The sequence below is a fragment of the Osmerus eperlanus genome, chromosome 2 (genome assembly GCF_963692335.1).
Source record: "Osmerus eperlanus chromosome 2, fOsmEpe2.1, whole genome shotgun sequence".
Classification (NCBI taxonomy): Eukaryota; Metazoa; Chordata; class Actinopteri; order Osmeriformes; family Osmeridae; genus Osmerus; species Osmerus eperlanus.
The window spans coordinates 18175263-18200624 of record NC_085019.1 but is presented as its reverse complement, the minus strand read 5'-3'; the positions used below and the strand labels follow the sequence as shown (position 1 = coordinate 18200624).

At 40.9% G+C, this 25362-nt stretch overlaps 2 protein-coding genes across 3 annotated transcripts in view; one reads left to right on the top strand and one right to left on the bottom strand.

Moving 5' to 3' along the window:
- cdipt (CDP-diacylglycerol--inositol 3-phosphatidyltransferase (phosphatidylinositol synthase)) overlaps positions 1 to 5106 on the bottom strand; it is a 38356-nt gene extending 33250 nt beyond the window's left edge. The window contains exons 1-4 of the mRNA XM_062453989.1: positions 5026 to 5106; positions 4388 to 4522; positions 4134 to 4287; positions 2903 to 2984 (exon numbers count right to left, since the gene is read on the bottom strand). Of these exons, the coding sequence (XP_062309973.1) occupies positions 2903 to 2984; positions 4134 to 4287; positions 4388 to 4522; positions 5026 to 5068 (414 nt within the window). The 5' untranslated portion in view covers positions 5069 to 5106. The remainder of the gene's footprint in view (positions 1 to 2902; positions 2985 to 4133; positions 4288 to 4387; positions 4523 to 5025) is intronic.
- A 9745-nt stretch (positions 5107 to 14851) lies between these two features.
- Positions 14852 to 25135, top strand: cln3 (CLN3 lysosomal/endosomal transmembrane protein, battenin). 2 transcript variants are annotated; one of them, XM_062453267.1, is made up of 15 exons: positions 14852 to 15222; positions 15391 to 15427; positions 15766 to 15862; positions 15991 to 16074; positions 16623 to 16702; positions 17203 to 17288; positions 18336 to 18408; positions 18793 to 18936; positions 19079 to 19233; positions 19423 to 19475; positions 21542 to 21610; positions 21964 to 22019; positions 22174 to 22267; positions 22414 to 22554; positions 24589 to 25135. In XM_062453267.1, exons 1-15 carry the CDS (start codon positions 15153 to 15155, stop codon positions 24706 to 24708), a joined length of 1359 nt encoding a protein of 452 aa, XP_062309251.1. In that variant the 5' UTR covers positions 14852 to 15152; the 3' UTR covers positions 24709 to 25135. The 2 variants fall into 2 exon arrangements, with proteins under 2 accessions (XP_062309251.1, XP_062309260.1); XM_062453276.1 differs by having other exon boundaries at positions 14859 to 15222; positions 24592 to 25135.
- Positions 25136 to 25362: the final 227 nt, after the last annotated feature.

Below are 25362 nucleotides of genomic sequence, written 5' to 3'. Positions count from 1 at the left end.
CGTTCGCGCTTCATCTCTAACTATCTAAGGTAGAGCTAAACTGCTCAAAAGTGATCACAACCACTTGTTACTGTGTGAAGCAATTTGCCTTTATTGTGTGTAGTCGATCTAGTTATCTTCTGTCCCGTCGTTTGAAGCATACATTTTAGCTCCGGCATTCGTCTCCCATTAGTATTGATCTTATTGATCATTTCACGTTATCGGGGCGGCGTGTGTTATCAGCTAACGTTCGCGTGTCCCATTATTAAACTGAGCATATCGATTTTTAATCCATTATTAAACTTAGCATTTTAATTGTTTAACCTTTTAATAGTCCTGTTAAATGTGCCTGAAAACGCCTAAACAACATACCCAAAGTACATTGAAAGCTGTTGTTGAACCATTTGGAGTATGCATGCATGTAAATGGTCTCTTTTGAAAGGTGACACTGAAGTTATTTCCCCTGTTGTTAGGACCCCTGTAAGTCCTACTGGTGTTGAGTAATAGAAGCTTGAACACAAGGAAACTGAAAGTTTCTATCACCAACTAGATATTGTTTTGAAAACAGAGGCCTGAAGAAGCCTAGAGGTGGTAGGTATTAGCTCATTTCAGAGCCAGTCAAAGCCAGTTTGAGAAATTTGTTTAGAACGAGTGTGTGTGTGGGGGGGTAGAGACCTAGTTGGCTATAGAGGGGAACATCGATAAGAGAATCGCTAAGGAATCGAATCGATAAGCAGGAACAATTTCGCATTTCCTGAGTGATTTTGTCATTCGTTTGACACACTCAAGTTTAACAAAAGTTATTAAGTGGTGGCGGATTAAACAGTAGGCCTATATAGCATTTTCCATTTTGGGTTTTGATGTGATCAGCCACATTAATGATCAAAGTTTTATTTTTATGTTTTTTGAATAGTCAACGTCAAAGACGTATGACAGTAACTGTAGTGGAAACTTTATTTTGTAATGTTTGGTGAGTTTCGGCACTTTTCAGTTAAAATTCGCCACGTTACAGAGCCAGACAAGACTTTGCGGACGGCCCGCACATTCTCACGTCAAGTAAATTTCTATACATCACACCGTGTGTGTGAAAACCAGCATACGCAAGCTTTTTGTGCGTACGCAACGTTTATACATGAGGCCCAAGGTCTGGGAATGGCTCAATTGGATGAGATGTTGTGGTGGTAATCCAATGGTTGTAGGTTCAAAACAGTAAGTCTTCTTTGTTTTTTTTGACAGAACGGTTTCTAGTCTTCTGGTCAATTCGGTAAAACATAGCAATGAGTGTTTATTTGAGGACGAATCCACCATTGCTGCTTGCTGGCGGAAGACCTTATGAGGTTTATTTAATTTAGAAGACTTGGCGTAAACTGTAATGACAACCACATTTTATGTAGTGAGGAATCTGATGTGATATGAAAACATTATACTTTTCAATAGGCTGTTACACGTTGCGTCTTGCGCTGGGAAAAAGTTGGCAATAGGCTACTACTTATACGCTGGTGATGGCACCTATGACCACTGGTATTCTTCGTGCCACTGGTATCGAAATTCATATGTCTGTATCGTTTTTCCCGCATGTGTTTTCCCTGACGAATCCTTCTCAGGCGCATCATTCTCACTCACAGGCTCCGTTTGACATGGCAAATTGACATGAAGTGATGGTTCGGTTAGAAACAAACGTCCCTTCTTAAACGAGTCAATTGTCCGCTTCATTTTGACACGTCAGATTTGAGTATATATATACGCGATTGCTGCGTGCGTCTTAACGAGAGGTTGATTAAATTTTTTTTAAATCAATGTTAGGCTACACCATTCCGGGAGGGGGGCGGTGGGGTCACCGGGCTGAAGCCAACTTGATGTGTTGAATGCTCAAAGCACGTGATAAAACGTATTCTTAAAATACACATTACTGTTTTAAAGGGGTCATTGACTGATTTTATAGGGTATTTCACACTGTTCTTTAAGGTCTCCGAATAGGGTATATAACATTGATTGGGCTGAAAAAGGCCCGGATGCTGTTCTATGCGCCCTGATGCACCCTGTGAAATAGCCCTGGAATAAAACGAGAGGCTTTCTCCCTTTTATGGTATGCTCATGAATATATAGATGAGCTGCGAGCTGATTCGTTGGTTTACAACGAGCGAAGCTGCAGAGCAAAGATGCAACATGGCCAAACATGCATCGTGAATTGTAGATTTACATGACAACACAGGTTATTTATTCGAATGAAACACAGTGAGGAAAATGAAATACTGTATTTCTTCGATTTAAAGGTCCCATGACATGCTGTTTTTGGATGCTTTTATATATAGGCCTTAGTGGTCCCCTAATACTGTATCTGAAGTCTCTTTCCCGAAATTCAGCCTTGGTGCAGAATTACAGCCACTACGAGCAGTCACACAATGAGCTTTCCTCAGGACGTGCCGTTTCTGTGTCTATAGCTTTAAATGCTATGAGGAAGAAAGAGGCGGGACTAACTGCCATGCTTCGGTCGTTTGCAAGCCATGATGTCTCGCGGAAAAACCAATATCGCGCTTGCACGGTCGTAGCTCATTTTCTCATTGGTGGGCCAAATTCTCTGTGCAGACAAAGCAGACACGGTGTCCCTATTGTGATGTCATAATAGGGACATTTTCAAAACTGAGCGTTTCAGCATTCATTTTCTCAAAGGCGGAGAAGAATACCCAGAGCTTGGTTTACACCTATTGAAATTTCTAGCCACTGGGGGACCAAAGGCAGGCTAGGGGAACTCATATTAATGTTAAATAACCTCCTAAAGTGAAGATTTCATGTCATGGGACCTTTAAGGGAGTGGGCAACATTGCAACCCAATTATTATGAATGCAAGATGTGTAATGCAGATAATAAGTCTGCATTACACATGTGAACGTACAGGTGAATGTAGGTGGGTCATATATCTTACCCGGGAAGTGTAGTACAGACGGAGTATGGGGTTGCCGGATAGATCAATAGCCTTATGGCTGGCGGATCCCTTCATTATTGAGCTAAGAAAGAACGAAAGATGGAGTGGGGGGATTAATTTGTGCCATTTTCTACATGTTTGTCAATATGACAACAAATATGTTTGCATGTGTGGATTATGTTTTGGCCTGCCTATCACCAGGTTTATTCATGTGCAATGGCAGACAAATCTATGGATTGACATTAGAAGTGTATTGTTATATGCCTATTAACTGCATCAAATCCAAAATAATGGGATGTCAAGGGGATCATTCTCCTGCATGTCTAGGCCAGGGGTGTCAGTCCTTTCACATTGGTGGCCATTTATGAAGGCATCTTGTCAAGGGACATCTATTTATAAAAGAAGAAAGCCCTATACACTGCAAGCGAAAACAAATTAACATGTATTTTTTTCTACACCAGCTACACCACTAACCAATGTGACTTAACATTACCATTTATAAATGTTTTTGAAGCACATATGAAGCTGACTTACTGCAGACTCAGTGTAAATTACGGACTTAACCCTTGTGCTGCCTTCGGGTCACATGACCCAAAGGTTCATAACGAACCATCGTTGTGTTTACCCAATTTTACCCAATACAAAAACAAATAAAAATAATTTTCTTTTAACCGTCGCAATGTGGGGGGTCTGAGACAGCCCAACGGTTAAAAGAAAATGATTCACTTTGTTTTGGTATGCGGTAAAGTTGTCGCAATACGACGGTGGGTCACAATGACTGATGGGTCAGAATGACCCGAAGATAACACAAGGGTTAAGGCTCATTCCCACTACGGACAATAACTATAAAAGATAGTTATAGGAATCGTTCTATATTTAAAACAATAGCAGAGTCCACACCAAAATGGTAACGACAACTATATAGCGGAAGGATATCGTTGTGATCACTTTCAAAACTTTTTATCCAGCTGATGAACGATAAAACACTGACAACCAATCATAAATCCAACCGAAATTGAACATTGCAAGAAGCTAGGCTAATTGTTGAGGTTGGTGTGGACGCAAATATAGTAATCTTTATAGTTCTCGTTATTGTCCTTGGTGTGAATGGGGCTTTATTCTTAAAATCATATTCATTCTAGTGGAAAGCTTCTCACAGGCCACAAAAAATCTGTTCACGGGCCACACATTTGACATGTCTGGTCTAGACAAAATACAATTATGAGTATACCTGTGCAGGTGCAGCCAATGACTGGCAATGTCCAAGCTCATACTGAGCTGGAAGAGGAAGATGTAAGAGGGGTAGAGCACAGCCAGATTGACAAGCAAACACATTGTAGCACATCGGTCTGTAAGCATATCCAGCATAGCCCCAAATTTTGTACCTGCAAGAAGAGATGGTATCGGATAAACACACCATGTACTGTAAAGTCAGGATAATTTGAGTTACACTAGGTTCATCATTTAAGGGTTATATTTAAATACCTTGGTTGAGGGCCCTGGCGGCATGCCCATCAAAGGCATCCAGGAGGGCACTAAGGAGGTAGCAGAATACTGCAGGCACTGGACAACACCGCATCAGGTAGAATGCCAAAAAAGCCAGCACAATACGGGCATACCCTACCAGAAGAAGAGGTTGTTACAAGCGATGGCATAAAGTTGCCTGAAATCAGCTAGCTATCTTAATTTAATTTCATAACGGAGAATTAACCGCCAGATCCGTACAACAATGGATGCATAGAGCTAGTTCTAAATCAGGCTGTCAAACTCCTCAATGCACCTTACCAAGTAACCAAATCTCGAGCTAACAGTGTAGAGCTATGATAGCTTTGTTTGGTACGACGGCTAGCCTAGCCCTAACCACTAGCGGACAGGTCGAACCTAAACATTTAAGGATTTCATTTGCCGATTCTTGTCAAGCAGCCTTCACGACATAGACTAGATTTCTACGGGCGGACAAAAATACTGGGCAGTTGTTATTAATGTCAACTACGTAGCTAGGCTACCTAGCACACTAGCCACAGGTCGGCTTCATGCAAGAATCTTAATTTATAGAGCTAGCTATTGAATATGGTCCAATTCGTCCGGCACGAAGATGTGGTTCATACATTTGACATACTAACCGATCAAATTCGGAACAAAAAGGAAAATATTTTCATTGGCCATGGCAGTAGCCTTCAAATACTTCGGTAAAAACAAGTCGTCTTCGATTGCTTCCAAGCGCGTTGTTAGCTTTTAAGCTTTCACCCTGCCAAACCGAAACCAGAGGCCGTCTTCGGAAAGCCTGTCGACTCCGTATTAAGCCCCATTGTACCGAATTTGGTTGCAGTTCCACTAGAGTTCCACTGGGGGTGATCGCGAGCGAGTGCAAAATGAATGGGAGTCTATGGAGCTAAACGGCTAAATTAGTCTCTTTCGCTTATTGTCGTTGAGAAATGTCAGATTTGATTGTAGTTTTTGCATGTTCATCATGGATTATAAGTCGAAAGTTGAATTTACGAGTACTTATTTCTTTTCGATTTCTTACAAGGTGAGTCGTTGTTGCCCATAACACGCTAGCATTCTGCTAATGAATGCTGATTGGTTACGACCAGAGATCCTGCTTGATGACATCCGAGGCAGAACCAGAATGTCAGAGCATTAGCAACATTAGCAACAACATTAGCAAGCCAAAACTCTTTCTAGCATGTGTATTGACAGGGAGAGCCTAACCAGAGCCATCTTTTTCTATGGCTCTGAGCCATAGACTTATATATTAGTAGACACAGGTACTTTTGTCTTCCAAGATGGCGTCCCCATTCATTTCTATGAAAAGTGCTCAGTGGCGCAGTGAGGCAAGCGAGAGCGCGAAATGGACCGCGCCATCTTTCCAGAGTGACTCGTCCGGTCTTGCGCAGTATGGGGGGTGAAGTGCTCTTGCACGCCCGAACAGCATACACTGTATCTGATACTAGCTTTGCCCAGAATGTGCGTGTCGTCTCAGCCTTTTTATCATTGGTTTCCAATGGGGGTGATGACGGCGACGTGGTATGGAACGCCAACTGTGCCAAAACTTCTGAATTGTCGTTCGTGTACAGACATTACATTTTAACGGCCGTTTTTAACGTCTGTACACGGACGTTTTGACGCCTGTAAACGTGTACACGTTTAAAATTGGGTGCTACCACTCATTTGTTTCTGAGGGGAAACCAGATAACGATCATTGCAAGAGAGAAAACCTGACCACACTCAACCGATCTTGATTGAATTAAGGTTAAGAAATAGGCTAATATAAATTGAAAGTGACATTATCAACAACTGTAGGCTATTGTAAGCTGCTGAAAAAATTACTACGTTGTTATACTATATCATATTCACATTTTGAAAAAGGTATACATTTAAGTTTGCTAACGTGCCCACTAGAGGGCAGTGTGAGAACACAAATGGTAGGTCAGAGCCTGGTCAATTTGATGGGTATACCCAAGGATAAATTGTGGCACAACAGCAAGAAAAATAACATTACAATAAAACAGGTTAGGAATACACAGGGTTGAAGACAGCTGGACAGTACACAGAGTAGCCTTATTCAAGAAATAAAACACGTAATACCAGACCTGCAAACTTGTCGCTTTTCGGCGACAATCACCGTTTTCTTGGTCAATTGGATCATTTACGTGAATCGTGTAGAACCGGAGAGTTTTTTTGGGGGGGAGGGGGGGGGGTGTAGGCTGCCCTTCTTCTGCATGCCATGCAGGCTTAGAATTGCGAAACATTATTGGATAATTCTTATAATTGACATTTCTCTGGGCCAATCGGAATCTTAGCACTTTTTCTCTTGACCAATCGGAATCTTAGCACTTGCGTCAGAATCTTTAAGCACACAGCGTCAACTGTTACTTGCACTGGCCAGCTTGCATACCGAAGTTGAGTTAGAAAATGTTGTTAGCTATGCTAGCTAACGTTAGTTTGCTAGCTGTATATAACATTTCACTGGGTCTTGCAGGCAGCTGTGTGTTTAGCAAGTCGCAGTGTTTCCAAGCCCTGATAGTTTAACTGAGATGACGCAGTAGATACTACGTGCAAATATGTGCGAGGCTGGATTGAACTAGCACTATATGGGATAGACTGTTGCACCGTACTACTATCTATCGTGCCGTTGTGTACTGGCAGCATCATACATTTAAGCAATTCAAGACTTGCATGTGCAGTAAGTAATGTCACATTAAATAATGTAGCTATTTAAACTCAAGCTTGTGTGGTGCGTCGCTGTCTTCAATGCCACAGGCTAAACTAGGTTATGTCAAAAGAAATGTTTTTCATTTCTGGCACATTCAGTGAAGTTTGGCTAGCAACATCAGCTAGGCTAGCTGGCTCGGAGCTTCTTCATGCAGCTTCTCTATTCAGGGCTCTAGACTGAGACCAAATGGTCGGCTTTTTTTTACTGACAATGATCGCTTCCAGCAAACTTTTTTTGAATTAGCCATTTCCCCCTAAATAAATATCAAGCTTATTTACGTGTTTGGGGGCATATTTTCAGTTAGCAGATGGTACTGTTTGAATCGCGATTCCATCTGAAAAATACTGCTGGTGACAACGTTGTTAGAATAGCTAGTTTCAAAGGGGGTTTGGCTTGTTTCATAACAAACGGACCCATCTGCAACCGACGCACGCCCTACAATTTCCCCCAGGTACAATTTCCCCCAGAAATTGTACCATCTCTAGTTCCTCTTTCAAGTAATAAGCCCATGTGTTCAAGTGTTGAGCATTAAATTAGCTGCATGGTCTGTAGAGATCTTGGGACGAAGCTGCAATAGCGTACATTACAGAAAGTGTTTCATTCTGGAGAAATTGTGTAAATGTTTTATGTAGTTAGATGGTCCGAGGAGAATGAGTGGAGTTGGTGAAGCGCCCTGGTGAGTTGCAGTCATTCGCCATAGTTCTAGTACTAATCTGAGGCTAGTCTCCATAGATATCTATATTATGTCTATGGATATCTATGCCTAGTCTCCTCCTTGTCTCCCCAACTTGACGTCATCACCAAATTGCGCTAATATGCCAATGCTAACATACACAATGCACAAAAACTGGTCTTTAACACCATTTAGAGACACCATTTGGAGATTTTTTAAATAATATACATATCTTGAGTGCTTTATGTACCCATTTATCATTAGTGATGTTTAACCTGCAATATGGCCTTTAAGTCACGCTCAGAAATGTTTCATTTGCATATTAAAATCACAAAAAAATAGAGCCGGGGGCACGCCCCCCCCCACCCCCCGCGACACTGTCACCTTTTTTACTCTGAGGAGTTTGCAGGTCTGAATACCCATGGCAATGTACAAGTAATATCCAACACAGCACAGGGAATGTACAAAATGCTTTTAATGTAATTGAGAGTAAATACAATTTTGGGGTTTCTTTTTTTCCCCCTGGATAGGGATGGGAACTTATCAGTAGTGGTAGTGGTTCCCAACCCTGGGGCCCGTTCTCCGTACGTCGCTCATTACATCCGAGATCAAATGACACATCCAAGATGACATCATCTTGCTTATCATGATCTGGCTAATTCGGTTCTTCGAACACACTTGTTGTTTATTATTAGTATAGCTGGATTGAGTTATACGTTGGTCTAAAAGGGGGTATGTATCGATAGTAGAAACCTTGATCAGCAACGCTGCTATTGGCTGCTCACATAAGTCTATGGCTGCTCACTGTGGCCAAAATGAGCGCCCTGTTTTTTCTGCAACAAAGCCAACAGAGCAACAGCTTGCTCGAAGGTTACTCCGAATTTGAAGATTTTATCAGAACGCCAGGGAACACCTCAAAGTCTGCAAAATCCAAGAAAGAGGGCTGGCAAAAAGTAGCAGACCAAATTAAATGTAGAGGAGTGACCACGCGTTTTATCGCTTATTACAGTAAGCTAGGCCTATGTTGTTGTTTTTTTCTTCATACTTTCATATTTTCATCATATGATGTGGTTTCAACAAATGTATTGACACCCTCACAAAAAAAGATCCTCTCAAAAAGTATAGGCTAGCATACGCGCTGTGCTTAAGGAGCCTATCTATCACGCAATGAGCAATTAATTCGGTTTCATGTTAAATTCTGCTAATTATTCTTGCACCTTCTGCAACAGGTTCCTGTAGTAAAAACGGACAAGACATGTCTTGTATCACCTCTGCTTGTAAAGCCTCAATCTAATCGTGTTTACATAAAATAAACCTGCTCCCGAGCAGGTTTAAGCTTACTGTTTTGTGTTTACAATCATATCCATTTTATAGATCCTGCTTCCCACTGCCTAGTTTGTGTCTTCTAACTTGCAACGTACAGTGCTTGGTTTTAGTAGCCTTCCCTTTGTGAATGGCTATTGAAAAACATCTAATAAATGATGACATTTTGATTGGTTCCATCACTATTATTTTAAACAAAAAACTATAATATTATATTTAACAAAAGGTAGAAAAAAAGAAAGTGAGCATTTAAATAAGAGTTTTAACAAGTTTGAGGCTTGATCATGAAAACAGGTCAGGGATGTTTACGGCAGGCAGCATTTTGGGTAAACATTAAGATTAATTTGTGGAATGATAATAAATGATCAAACATTAGGAATGGCAAAAACTGTCACTGTCACCTATAATAACATTACCACTTATACAAAGAAATACCAATGCTTCATTATAAATGTGTATAGTAGTGAAAAAAGTATTGTATTCAATACCAGTTGACAAGCTATTACCCAGTTAGTGTCGCCATCCAGATTGTCCACATCCCCGCATAGTTGGGGTGTGTCAGATCCTATAGCCCCAAGATATGGGGGGGGGGGGGGGGGATTTCGGCAGGTATGAAAAACAGTGTTGCCAAAATCCTACTCCACTTCTAACTTTTACATTTATGCAACTAGTATCAAGAGATTTTTATGGCACACTCTACAGGGCATGAGGAGCCACAAAAATAATTTGGGGGGGTGTCAAATGTTATAATCCCAAGATATGAGGGGGGGAGGATTTCGGCAGGTATGAAAAACAGTGTTGCCAAAATCCTACTCCACTTCTAACTTTTACATTTATGCAACTAGTATCAAAAACCTTTTATGGCACACTACAGGGCATGAGGAGCCACCAAAATAAAAATAAAAATTGTGGGGGGGGGGGGGGGGGGTGGATTTCGGCAGGTATGAAAAACAGTGTTGCCAAAATCCTACTCCACTTCTAACTTTTACATTTATGCAACTAGTATCAAGAGATTTTTATGGCACACTCTACAGGGCATGAGGAGCCACAAAAATAATTTGGGGGGGTGTCAAATGTTATAATCCCAAGATATGAGGGGGGGAGGATTTCGGCAGGTATGAAAAACAGTGTTGCCAAAATCCTACTCCACTTCTAACTTTTACATTTATGCAACTAGTATCAAAAACCTTTTATGGCACACTACAGGGCATGAGGAGCCACCAAAATAATTTTGGGGGGTGTCAGATCTTGTAGTCCCAAGATATGGGGGGGGGGGAGGATGTTGGCAGGTATGATGAACAGTGTTGTCAAAATCCTACTCCCCCAGTAAGTTAAAAAGAAATACTGAATTGCTGCCTCATTAAATAGTTGATTCAAATAGCAGTTGGTTTTTAGGATTGTTAAATTGGTGAGGTAGTTAAATAAATATTGCCTTTGTGTCACCGTATCTATATAGGCTACAATATTTTACTGCTCGTGAATTCCTAAATATTACTGTGTATTTGTATTTTTTTTTAACACATCGTTCACTTATATTTGCCAATGTGTTGCCAGTAATTCTGGAGTTGGCTGTATGAACAGGTGATAAGGAAATCTATTGGGATCCGCATAAGCTCATAGGAAATGTATTTTCTTCCACCCCCTATATACCTGAAATGTTCAAATAGAGCTGTGTTCATGTATGTTTAATACAACTTAATGCCCCATTATTTTCACCTTGTATGCATTGCAGTAGGCTACTGTGTATGAGTTCTCTTTATCTCACACGCTACCTCACCAATTTAACAATCCTAAAAACCAACTGCTACTCTAATCAACTATTTAATGATGCAGCAATTCAGTATTTCTTTTCAACTTACTGGGGGAGTAGAATTTTGGCAACACTGTTTTTCATCAGAATCAGAAAGGGTTTTAATTGCCATGAAAGTTTGCACAGACAAGGAATTTACTTTGGCAGGAGGGTGCATACATTAAACATATAGGAACCTTAAAACTTAAATATGTGGTCTAACTATACAAAAGGTACAACGTCTACCTAATACTAAGGGAATTTAGAATAAAATATAAAGTAGCCATAATTTCCAATATGAAAATACAAATAGTACAAAAGATACAAATAGTGTAATATAGTGCAAATTGCAATGTGGCAAGGTGTCATTGTGCAGATTGTGATTGAAGTCATTTAAGTCAGTGTGAGCCCCTTGTTGAAGAGGCCAACAGCGGATGCGAAGAAACTGTTTTTGTGGCGTGTGATATTGGTCCTGATGGACCGCAGCCTTCTGCCGGAGGGGAGTGGCTGAAACAGAGTGTTCACAATTTTCCTTGCCCGCCTCAGGGTCCTCTAGGTGTGCAGGTCTTTGAGGGTAGGCAGATTGCAGCCGATCACCTTCTCAGCAGTGCGGATGATACGCTGCAGTCTGCTCTTGTCCTTGGCAGCAGCGTACCAGATTGTGATGGAGGAGGTGAGGATGGACTCAATGATGGCTGTGTAGAAGTGCACCATCATTGTCTTTGGCAGGTTGAATTTCTTTCGCTGCTGTAGGAAGTACATCCTCTGTTGTGCTTTCTTGGTGAGGGAGCTGATGTTCAGTTCACACTGGAGGTCCTGGGAGAGGATAGTTGTCACGGCTGGCTGCAAGGAGGACCCAAAAGCGGAGTGCGGAACAGAAAGTTTATTAAAGGACAACTGAAATCTCACAAGCAAAGCTCTGGAACAAAAACAGAAAACAAGCCGTAGAAGGTAACTCAAAAAGGGATGGTCCGAAAAACGTAGTCAGGAAAGGCAGGGTCCGAGATCGGGAAGGCAAGCCAGTACGTCCAGGGAAGGGTAAGGCAGCGGTTCAACGTGGCTGGAACAAAGAGCGTATCGCAGGGTCTAGAACTGGTCTCAAACATAACAAAACTCTTCGGCAAAGAAGGAGGGAAAACAGAGGGTATTTATAAGGGGTGTAATCAGCGCAAAACAGGGAACAGGTGGTGAGAAGGAAAAAGCTGCTGACAGAAAGAGCGCTGCCATGAAACCCAGTGACCACTAGGTCACCCCTCAAACCCTGACAATAGTGCCCAGGAAGCGGAAGGACTCCACAGTGTTGACTGGGGAGTCGCACAGGGTGATGGGGGTGAATGGGGCTGTATTCTTCCTGAAGTCCACAACCATCTCCACTTAAGAGTATTGAGCTCTAAGTTGTTCTGGCTGCACCAGGTCACCAGGTTGTCAGCTTCCCAGCTGTAATCAGACTCGTCCCCATCAGAGATGAGCCCAATGAGGGTGGTGTCGTCCGCCAACTTCGAGTTTGACGGATGGATGACTGGAAGTGCAGCTGTTGGTGTACATTTACATTCAGTCATTTAGCAGACGCTCTTATCCAGAGCGACTTACAGTAAGTACAGGGACATTCTCCCCGAAGCAAGTAGGGTGAAGTGCCTTGCCCAAGGACACAACGTCATTTGGCACGGCTGGGAATCGAACTGGCAACCTTCAGATTACTAGCCTGACTCCCTCACCGCTCACCCACCTGACTCCCTAGGGAGAGTACAGGGAGAAGAGCAGAGGGGAAAGGACGCAGCCCTGAGGAGATCTGGTGCTGATGGACCGGGAGTCAGAGACGTGTGTTCCCAGCTTAACACACTGCTTCCTGTCAGACAGGAAGTCTGTGATCCACCTGCAGGTGGAATCAGGCACGTTCAGCTGGGAGAGCTTGTCCTGAAGCAGGGCGGGGATGATGGTGTTGAAGGCAGAGCTGAAGTCCACAAACAGGATCCTGGCGTAGGATGCTGGGGAGTCCAGGTGCTGTAGGGTGAAGTGGAGGGCCATGTTAACTGCGTCGTCCACAGACCTGTTGGCTCTGTAGGCAAACTGCAGGGGGTCCAGAAGGGGTCTGTGATGGATTTGAGGTGTGCCAGCACCAGGCGCTCAAAATACTTCATTACCACATAGGTCAGGGCGACAGGTCTGTAGTCATTATGTCCTGTTGGTCTTGGCTTTTTGGGCACAGGGATGATGGTGGACAACATCCTACCTGCCGAAATCCTCCCCCCCCCATATCTTGGGACTATAAAATTTGACACACCCCAACATTATTTTGGTGGCTCCTCATGCCATGTAAAGTGTGCCATAAAAAGCTTTTGATACTAGTTGCATAAATGTAAAAGTTAGAAGGGGAGTAGGATTTTGGCAACACTGTTTTTCATACCTGCCGAAATCCTCCCCCCCTCATATCTTGGGATTATAACATTTGACACCCCCCCAAATTATTTTGGTGGCTCCTCATGCCCTGTAGAGTGTGCCATAAAAAAGCTTTTGATACTAGTTGCATAAATGTAAAAGTTAGAAGGGGAGTAGGATTTTGGCAACACTGTTTTTCATACCTGCCGAAATCCCCCCCCCATATCTTGGGGCTATAAGATCTGACACACCCCAACTATGCGGGGATGTGGACAAACTGGATGGCGACACTAACTGGGTAATAGCTTGTCAACTGGTATTGAATACAATACTTTTTTCACTACTAGACACATTTATAATGAAGCATTGGTATTTCTTTGTATAAGTGGTAATGTTATTATAGGTGACAGTGACAGTTTTTTCCATTCCTAATGTTTGATCATTCATTATCATTCCACAAATTAATCTTAATGTTTACCCAAAATGCTGCCTGTCATAAACATCCCTGACCTGTTTTCATGATCAAGCCTCAAACTTGTTAAAACTCTTATTTAAATGATCACTTTCTTTCTTTTTTTCTACCTTTTGTTAAATATATCATTATAGTTTTTTGTTTAAAATAAATGTGATGGAACCAATCAAAATGTCATCAATTATTAGATGTTTTTCACTAGCCATTCACAAAGGGAAGGTCCAGGCTTGGCTTATCAGGTACTAAAACCAAGCACTGTACATTGCAAGTTAGAAGACACAAACTAGGCTGTGGGAAGCAGGATCTATAAAATGGATATGATTGTAAACACAAAACAGTTGTGTGGCAAGTAGTTTACTGAGAGGGAAATAGAAGTTGAATTCTGGTAGGAGGGACCTGTGAGCAGGGGCCTTTTTATATAGCCTACATTTGTAAAATAATGTAGCTATACTCATTTACCAGACGATTATATGCCAATGAATTGGCATATAGTGCATTTAGTAAGTATACCTATAACAGCAAATACAACGTAATCAAGAATCAGAAGTGAATAGTTCTACTAAAAGTGATTCGTACAAATGAATACAAAGGATGCTTGCTTTTACCAGACAGTGACATAACAGCAACTACAACAAAATTCACATATTACCCTCATTCCGATAATAGGACAGTAGCACAACATCGACATCAACATCATTTTTCAAGTGCAGCTCCAAAGTACGTCTATTTTCTTGAGACAATCATTCGGATTTTACGAGTAGCACGACATACTAATCGTACAGGCTCTAAAGTGCAGCACAACATAACTTATATTTTGATGAAACATGAATTAAATAGTCTAATGACAGTTTCCTCAAAGCCTAAGACGAGGGAACATAGGCTTGTAAAAATCGCCAACCTAGGCTTGTAAAAATCGCCTCGGTTCGTCAAACTACAACTAGCAATACGCTAGGAAGGCAGTGCACGTTCACGCGTAGGGGAGTGGGATTCTGCGGGGGAGTGAGAATTCGGTCCAACACCGGCCCTGCTTGGCACCCAATAAGAAAAGGTAGCAATATATATAATATATAACGGGTTGCGTAGGACTAAACGGATGCGGAACCTCTCTTGTAGGCCTAGTACATTGGGGGATATTTTTCTGCAACACTCATAATGTTTACCAGGAAGGCTGGTCACTTGTAAAACATTTTACAGAAACAAGACACCGCTTTGCAAATAACTAGGCGGCCAATAATCACTGCCTGACGTTTTTTTTTTACTTATATGAAGTGTAGCTTGTAATTTAGATGTTCGCTAACTATGTGATTTTATGCTGCGTTGCCTTCATGCAAAGCACGCTGATTTGAACGGATACAGCCAGTTTCCCTTCCTTTTTTTCGACTTGATAACTTGACTTGATAGATGAATTTGACTATCATGGACCAAACTGATAGTGTGAATGCAGACCCAGTTCTTACTGTTAACAGGCAGGGTAAGTTTTGTCATAAATGATCACAGCATTTCTAGATGGACTACATTAAAAGTATAACAATTTAGTTCCTGACTCCTGGGCATTGGCATTCCAGCTAGCTAGTTAACTGCACATTTTACAACAGTTCAGTTAGGTAGCTAGCTAACCATATGCTGATCCCCCACCCAGGCCGATGCAAGAACTGGCGTAATTGGGTGGGATTTTGGTGAGTAGCAAGCTTCATGTCTAATCCAACCTGTTTTAATATATTGATAAAATGAGCTATGGGGTTGGCGAAGCAGGATAAAAGGATACTGCTACAATGAACCAAAATATTAGATCAATGCTGAGTGCAGTGAAGCTGAGTGCAGTGAAACTAAGCATGTAGCTATCAATTATCAGTGTAAATTATTTGTTCATCAGAATGTATTATACATCAACTTGTAGGAAACTGAAGCAAGGTTGTCCTAGATTAAGCTTGGCCTCCCTGCTATAGCTACATGGTGCATAATAGCTCCCAGGATTTAAATCATCCAACCTCAACACTTCCTTATCTCTCTCCAGGTTACTGGGATTGTGCAACAACTTTGCCTATGTGGTGATGCTGAGTGCGGCCCATGACATTCTAAAACAACAAGGGTCTGACAACTCCACAGTGCTGGTAATCATTTAAAAATACATATATGTTAACAATAATAAAATCATTTTGTTTAATTTCACAACATTTTGTTTTGTTGAATGTACTGAAATTTCGACTGTATTTCAGCATCTCTCTAACTTCCCTTCCAGATCCCAGCCTCATCTCACTGGCACGTTGAAGGAGGGAATGCCAGCAACAGCAGTCGATATGACTGCAACCCTGTTTCTACTGCGGTTACTATATTTACGTTTACATTTATTCATTTAGCAGACGCTTTTATCCAAAGCAACTTCCAAGAGAGAGCTTTACAAAAGTGCATAGGTCACTGATCATAACAACAAGATAGCCTCAAAACATTGCAAGTAGCCAAACATGAAGCATACATTGTGAAAAGCAAATAAGTGCCAATGGGAAGAACCATAAGAGCATGTAGTTAAACAAGTTACAAATTAAACAACATGAACCTCAAAAGTGCAAGAGTGTACCTGTAGAAAAAGCAAGCAACAATAATATAATTCACAGCGAGTAAAAAAAGTTAAATCAGTTACAACTAACCAACAATAGCAACAAGTCTCTCAATAAGTCATTGTGATCCTGGAGGAAACTAACATCAGGTCCAGCAAATCGTTCCTAGGTACCGTTGTACTCCTCATGTTGTACTCATATTGAACTCGTATATATTCTTCTTGGTTTTTATGAGTAACCGTTTCCAACATCAAGCATTCTTACACAGTTGTGTGTGTATATTGGTGCATAACTATGTGATCTGTCTCCTTTCCAGGCTGTACTGTTGGCTGATATTCTCCCTACTCTTATCATCAAATTATTTGCTCCATTCCTTATCCACAAATTCCCTTATGGGTGAGGGCTGATCCAACTGTACATCCCTTAGTGTTTGCTTACTTTGCTTATTCACAATTCAAGGGTGTGTTCAAAACAGCCATGGTACAGATGTTGTGGAAGGGCCATTAAACCGCAACACTTGCAAAAATACTGTACTCTGTTACAATGTACTCATTTAGAATATACATTTGTATTCAAATCAACCTACAATCAGGGATTTCACCTTTTGTTCTGCAGTCAGATGTTCCACCAGTCAACACTCATCTTATGTTCTTTGGAAGGCAGAAAGTTTACACTTAAATACATGCAGCAGTTGTTTGGGTCCGTTTTTTACACACTTGCTGAGAGCAAGTCGCAAGTATGGAAAGACTTGCACAAATTTCTCACACACTCAGTGAACAATGCAGTTTGTGTTTGCAAGGAACCTTTCTTTGGTGGAAAAAAAATTAACATTTGAATTTGCAATAGTTTAAGAACTTTATGGAGCCTCTGGCATTTTTCTATGCTTTTGTCCACAGTTTTCGAGTGTTGGTGTGTGTTGCCACAGCAATTGTGAGCTTCCTTCTGGTGTCCTTCTCTTCAACAGTGTGGATGAGCATTATGGGTAAGGAATACATACTTACCATCTAATAAGTATTCAGTAAAATTGCAATACTGTGCATGCCTCCATCACATGATCTGTTATCAAATTATAAATTATTATGGCCTATAAATTTAGTTTATAACTTAACATCTAGCTAATGTCTTCTTAAACAATGTTTTTTGCTGTCATACAAGAATTTAGGTTTTATCTTGATATATGCTGTTTATGGAGATTTCATTAAGTACTCCACTGGAACAGATGCTATCTCTGCTGTGGTTACATTTAGTCATTTAGCAGACGCTCTTATCCAGAGCGACTTACAGTAAATACAGGGACATTCCCCCCGAGGCAAGTAAGGTGAAGTGCCTTGCCCAAGGACACAACGTCATTTGACACCAGCGACCTTCTGATTACTAGCCCGATTCTCTAACCGCTCAGCAACCTGACTCCCTCCCTAGTTACAAGGCTTGCTAATCTTTCTAGTCACAGTGTTTTGATAAAATAGTATGAAAGTATTGAATCTATTTGTGTATGTCGTGACCACACATGATAATGTAAAACCAAATAATCTAGGCTTGCAAACCTTTCTAGCCACAGTGTTTTGATAAAAGGGATGTAGATATTTTATTTATTTATGAATGTTTCCACAAAACATGATCAAATAAACCAGGTCAGCTGGGAAAAAAAATTATACTGGGTTTTGTATGTTGAGCATAGCAGGTTTTCATTCCAACCCATACATCTCATCTGCTAATAATAATTAGTGAAAACAGTGTACCAGCCATGCAATAACGTATAAATGCATACGTTGTCTTTATGCCATTCAAAAATAGATATACATTTTTAGAGTGTACGATTAAACTGAATAAACAAATTTAATTAGACAATGCACTATCAATTTAAACAAAATTACTTTTAGCCAGATTGCACATTCAACAAACCTGTGTTATAGGTTATTCTCTAGTGAACCTCTATATTATAACCTCTTCTTATCCTGCTATTGGGAATTTTAATAGCCTAATTTAACCTGTTTAATGCAAACATATATTTTTCTCTGTTGCTCTTTAGGTGTTGTCTTTGCCAGTGTGAGCTCTGGACTAGGAGAACTCTCTTTTCTGTCTTTAACTGTGTTCTTTAGCAGGTAATCCATCTCTCTGATCCTTTCTCTCTGCACTAGGATCCACATATGCTCACGTATACTTTGAGATCTTCTTGGATTCTGTGAATTGTTTCTACTTACTCATATTTGTAGGATACATGCATTGTATATACTCTAAATATTAAGTCTAAAACCACACTTATTTTAATGTCTTTGCATGTGACTCCTGCACCTAAAGGTATCTGGAAGAGTTGTGCACTATAGACAATTACCTACAAACATGTTGAAGAAGTAATTATTGATTATCATGTGCTAAACTTCTACAGTATTACGCCAGTACTATAGTATGTTGGCTCTATTATGGGAGATCTGATGACTGTCTGATCTCTGAGATCTGATGGAGTTCTTTCTCTGTCCTTTTCATAGAGATGTTTTAGGGGGCTGGGGTTCAGGGACTGGAGGGGCAGGTGTGGCTGGAGCTCTGCTGTACTCGGCTCTCACACAGGTTGGCTTGTCACCCAGGGTTACACTGCAGGTAATGCTGGTGGTCCCCGTTGCCATGGTGGTCAGGTGAGAGCTACTTTGATGTTGGTTGACGTGACGCTCTTGCCCCCAAAAATATTTTTCCTGTGCCTTGGGGTTGTCAGGTCTCTCACCCGCTGCGCCTGCTCTCCTACCCCTTCTCCATCCCCCTCTCTTGTCTCTATTTCAGTTACTTCTTCCTGTTAGTATTTCCCCCATCCTTCCCACAGTGGCAGTGCGGAGAGGCGGGGCCTGCTCTGTCAGTCAGGGGCAGATGTTCACAGGAGAGACAGCCTCTGATGGAGGACTCCGCTGAGGAAGAGCAACCCCAGAGTGCTCCTGAAGGTGTGTTTGTGTATATTTTGGATCGTGTTTTTGACAGTTTACTTTATAGTTATAAAGTGTATTGAAAAGAACAGACTCACATGAATTACCAGTATTTGAAAGAAAAAGATGGATCCAATACAATTCCAATCAGATAACTTCTAAACAAATAATACTATTGTTTTGTTTTCTCCTCCCTCAATGTTATAGAATACATGCCCACTGGACCACTGACCTTTACAGAGAAATGTCAATGTATCAAAGTAAGTGTGTAAGGCATAGATTAGTAAACCCGAAGAGAATACATATATTTGTTAAATCGACCTATTACAGGGTACCTGGGGGGTCTTAAAAAGTATTAAAAGTTGATAAATCCATTTTGGGAAAATTAAGGCCCTTAAAAGGTATTAAGTCTTAATCCCGATTTTATGAGATATTACATTTTGTTCAAGCTTTGTCCAAAGAGTTTGACTCCAAAAAGTGCCTGAATATATGTATTTTCCTCCCCATATTATAAACAACGACATGCTCGGTCAGCGAGTCACATATTTTGCGAAATGCACGGTTAGGTGATGTGTTGCCCTCTACATGTCGCGGCGAAACATACTCCGAAATGGGGAAATGTAAATTTGCGGACTCCTGGTTGTAGGCCGCAAGGTGAACCATGAAAAGTCTTTTAGAAAATGATTCCAGCTCCACAGTCTGGCATCTACACAATCTTTAGCTCATAAAAAAGAACGAGTCGTGCTAAGCTACCAAAAAAAAGTTTGTCGCTGAAATTCCAGTCGATTATCGTTGCGTCTATGTTTTATGCAGAACTAGTTTCTTCAGAGCGTAATAGGATTTTGGTGGCACGGTTCGACACTTGATCGTTCTACACCAATAAGGTAGCTGCTTTTTGTCAACATGGATGGATATGTTTGGCAAATAGATGATGGGACCTTGCACGTAACAGAAATTCGGCCCCTGACAGTGTTTTGCATTTGATACACTGCGGCTGCAAAAGTGCGTGTGAGACAGGCAGATGTTCATGTTTTTCTGCAGGACTGTGTTGCACAGACTTATGTCGTTGTTGTAATTGTGCCAACACAAAAGAAACTGAGGAACTGGAAGATAACTGTCCTGACACTGACAGTGAGGACTGAGTGTCCTTAATCTGTTATTCCTTATTCTGTTTTGTACAGTTTTATATATCATATTTCATATTTTTCATTACGATTGTTTTTATGGTTGATCAGTGTTTTCATTTGTGGAAGAATGAATGAATGAATGTTACAACAACGACCTAAGTCTGTCTGTCTGTCCCCAGGTTAATGTAATAGCCTAGTTTAATAACTAATGTACTATTGTTATTACATTAGTGCTCTTCTAATTAACCTCTTTTAACCTCAAACATGATATGCTCTCTTCTCTGCTGACAGCCATCTCTGCACAACTCTGTCTGTCTGAAACTGAAACCTCTGGTCCCTCAATGCTAATATATAAAAGCTTCCATAGCATTTCATCAGTATGATAGTAAGTAACCAAGTCGACACAATTCTTCTGCTGCAGTTCAATAGCCCGGGGGAACGAGGCGAACGGCTGGCCCGTTTTAATTACGTGATATGCCGTTGTTATAAGTTGTGCAATAACACGATGGGCATCTGCATTTAAATTCCTGACCAGCATGGTCAACGGCCTGGAAGATGGATTGTCAACCATTCGCTTAGCTGTCACGCAAACCAGGTGCTGTCTGCTAGCATGGCTGGTCAGGGATTGTTTTCGAAAATTGTCGGTGCCTGTGTAAAAAGATCCACTTTTGTCTACTTTAGACGGGAACATACGACAGACGACACAGTGCATCTTCGTTCCATAAAATGTTTTGCTTCTGTTTGAGCTCGTAGCTCTACTTTGCTGCCATCTTCACTTTATTGTCTCGCGCCAGTTGTTAAAAAATGTATCGAGATTAGAGAATTACAATTTGACAACCACTCGTCACTCACTACTCAACTCTTGATTTGCCAACTGTGCGCACCACGAGCTGCAAAGTTATTTATGTATTTAGCAGATAGCAAAACATATGAAGGATGTTAACTTTTACAATGAGAATTTTTTTTTCAATCAATAATTTGCAGTGGCCTGATCGGGCCAGTGAGTTGCTAGTTTAACTGTCCCGACGTTACTTTTTACTGGCCCCGGGCCATCGGGCCATCGTTATTGTCGAGCCCTGAAATGATATTTGGATATATTTTATATAGATAACTGTCAATACACTTTCAACTGTAGTCAAGCAATAGCAGACACTTCTTTGTCAAGGTGAGTATCCCTTTATGCTTGCTGTTTTTCTCAGGGTCTCCTGGGGTTTGTTCTCCCTCTGGGCCTGGTTTACTTTGCTGAGTATTTCATCAACCAAGGCTTGGTGAGTGGCCCTCTGGCTCCCCCTGGCAGCCTCAGAACTTTCACCCGGTTATCATATTCATACTACCATCTGTACTATAATGCATGGAATATATGTCGCTGGGTGTGGATGAAGGGCACAATTTGGTTTGAATTTATATCACATCATCATCTTTTAGCAACCTTTCAGAGAGGTATGTGAGGTGCCGGAATGTGCTCTATCTATAATTTGTGTGTGTGTGTGGGTGTCATTGACATCGTCTCACGGGCACTTTACACTAGTCTATATAATTATATATCAATACAGTTGGTTATGACATTTCAATTGGTATGTCGTATTCAGTATGGTCTGAAATATGTTTTATTTTGCTTCAGATGGAGCTCCTGTATTTTCCTAATTTTGTGTTTTCACATGCAGAGCAATACCGATGGTCAGTAAAATGATTTTGTCCATGTCTTGCTTCTCTGAAATAACTTTTTTTAAGTCTGTGTTTGTACATCTGTCTCAAAATCTATTTAAAATCTACAGTGTATTTCATTCCTATTATATGTGGATTTAAAAAAGAAATGTTGGTGTGTGTTCAGGTACCAGACCCTTTACCAGGTGGGGGTGCTAATCTCACGTTCCTCTCTCTGCTGTTTGAAGATCAGGACAATTTGGGCTTTATCTCTGCTGCAGGTGAGAAAGGGGATATGGACAATGATGCAAAATGTTTACAAAACAAACAATGTTAACTCTATTGCATCCCTATTTTTCCCCTTTTTCTCCAATTCTGCCTATGTCCTCTTCGGCATTCCATGTTGCCCTCTCTGTCTCTCTCTCAGTGTGTGAATGCTGTGCTGCTGGGCCTGGCGGTATACTATGAGTTCCTGCCCAGCGGTTGGTTGGTATTTGGGATTGTCCTTTATGAGGGGCTGCTGGGAGGAGCGGCGTATGTCAATACCTTCTACTTCATCAGCAAGGAGGTCCGTCCGGTGTCCTGTTTGTTAGACTGTTGTGGGTCTTACGCCATGGCTACACCAAGCGTGGAAATTCTGCCTTGCCGACGCGGTGTGGACTCAGCAGAGTTCTAATCCGTTGTAAGCGATGAGAGTGGCTACACCAGAAAGTACGCTCCGACAATTTCCGCGCTGAAAATTGAGAAATTTTATTATTTTCCGCGAGGTTTGCGTGGCCCTTTTTACATAGTCTGGTAATAAATCTATAAAATGTAATGAAAATTATTATATATTTTGCTGTATATAAGGAAGCAATAAATACGACTATTTCCCAAACCTTTGAGAGCTGTTTCCATGGAGATTTAACGATTTTAACGTTGCTTTTCTATTTGAAGATACGACAGTGATGGTAAGTAGATAGATTCAAGTGTTAAATAGTGAGTAAGATAGTTGACACGGTTTCTAAAATAAATAAACAAAGACGGCAAAACGGATTCAACTTCAACGCGTCCAGTGGTCCCTTGGTGTAGCCGTAGCGTTACAGTGCATTTACACTGCAGCGACGCGATGCGAGCGACAACATGTTTTCCATTCATTTTCAATGGAGCCAGGCGAATCGCTTGCGTGGTGCATTGTGGGTAGCGACGCGATCGAGTTGAGATTTTCTCAACTTTATGCAAATGAGGAGCGATTTTAGCTAGCGATGGCCAATCGCAGTGTTTTCTTGTTTCTCGTAACGTAGCAACCATGGTAAACATTTCCAGCTTTCAGTTTTTAAGATGGAGGAGAAACTAATCGCCTGTGTGGCTGCATATCCAGTCCTGTACGATACGTCTCTGTATTTGTACAAAGACATTTATAAAAAGAAGGCCAGGTTTGCCGATGTTGTCGGTGCTCCTGGTGGTTTTTTTGTACTTTCAAATTCAGTCTCTCGTCACATTAGTTACGTAACTTTGTTCTGGTAACTAGCTAGTTTCAGTAGTAGCCCTGCTGGAACTCCCTGGTCGTATTGACAGATTAGCAGAGACTTTGAGTAATATAATAAAACTTTTTTACACATGTCAACGTGTATGTCTATTAAACAGTTTTGTATTTTGTATACAAGTTGTATTTTGATCGATGTCGCGAGTACGTAAACCCAAGTCTGCACACTTGGCCATGACAACTACAACAGTGACTTTAGAGAACTACAATTCTACATTAATCTGTTTGATACGCGCCCGCACGTGGTGAACTGTGGGAAGGCGAGCGATGGCAAGCGATTCGCGTCGCTGCAGTGTAAACGCACTGTTAGACTTTGCTAGAATTCCATGTCAATGTGTAATATGTGTAGTGTCATTTTTTATCCCAACGTAATTTACTAATAAAACTAACCCTAAACATGACTAAACATTAGGATATTTAGATGTATACAGTGCTGTGCAAAAGTCATACGCACATTACAAAATGTAAGAAAGTGAAGAAAAAATGCTTTAAGAAAATTAAATTAAAAGACTAAACTGCAAAATTGCACTTATGTTGCACAAATACAGAAGACAAAATGTTTTATATATAAGACAATATTCCTGTAAGAAATCCTGGGTGCCTAAGACTTATGCACAGTACTGTATATGAAATGGTAATTGGTCATTCAACCATCCCAAATTATTCAATTATTCTACTTCCTGGTAAATTGTTCCAGCAAAAGAATGTTGTTCTGTGAGAACTGTGCATTGTCTAGTGCCCTTTGTGGTAACATTATTAAGATAGAGCTGTGGATGTGTGCAACTTGAAATTCTCTTTAACCCTTGTGTTATCTTCGGGTCATTCTGACCCATCAGTCATTGTGACCCACCGTCGTATTGCGACAAATTTACCTCATACAAAAACAAAGTGAAGCATTTTCTTTTAACTGTCGGGCTGTCTCAGACCCCCCACATTGGAATGGTTAAAAGAAAATTATTTGTATTTGTTTTTGTATTGGGTAAAATTGGGTAAACACAACGATGGTTCGTTATGAACCTTTGGGTCATGTGACCCGAAGGCAGCACGAGGGTTAACTCTTGTCCCCTTCTCTCCCAGCAGACTGGAGACAGACAGAGGGAATTTGCAATGGCAGCTGCTAGCGTTGGGGACAGTATGGGCATCGCCTTGTCAGCCGTGACAGCATTTCCAGTTCACAGATACTTCTGTTCATTATGAGGGAGATGTGGACTGAATTGTCTTTCATACAGTAATGTAAAGTGAAGCATGACATCTTTGACTACTACGTAGGCCTTCACCAGTGCCTGACTGTCTTATCACCCCACACTGAATTTGACCGGTAATTGTAACTGACATTCTACTGATTTCTGATTGATTCACACTGAAGAATGATAATCAATTAACGATAATCAAATTGTGTTATTTAACCATGGCCAAAGTTAAATTAGCTGCAGAGAAATGGAAAATGTTATTTTTCTTAGATTGTACACAAACCATATTTGCACACCCTTCTCAGTGTGAGATAAAACTTTGTTGGTATTGTTCAAAATGTTTTGCCTTATTTGTTGTTGTCTTGGGACCAATTCAAACATGTATGTAGTTTGTGAAATGGTAGTGTTTTTTGTTTCTTCAAACCTGGAAAGTTTTTAAGAAAATTAGTCATACTTTAATCCAGAGTTAAAATGTTTTTCAAGTTGTAGTTGAAAAATGCTGATTTTGCAATACTTCAAATTGGATTCTTAAAAATGACAACTTTTAATATGTCTATTGATAGGAAAATATCTGTAAAAACTGCAGTGAAGTTGTCACTGTCATGGTATCGGACGAGCAGTCATACTGTATACTACATACAATTCCTATGAACCATAGTAG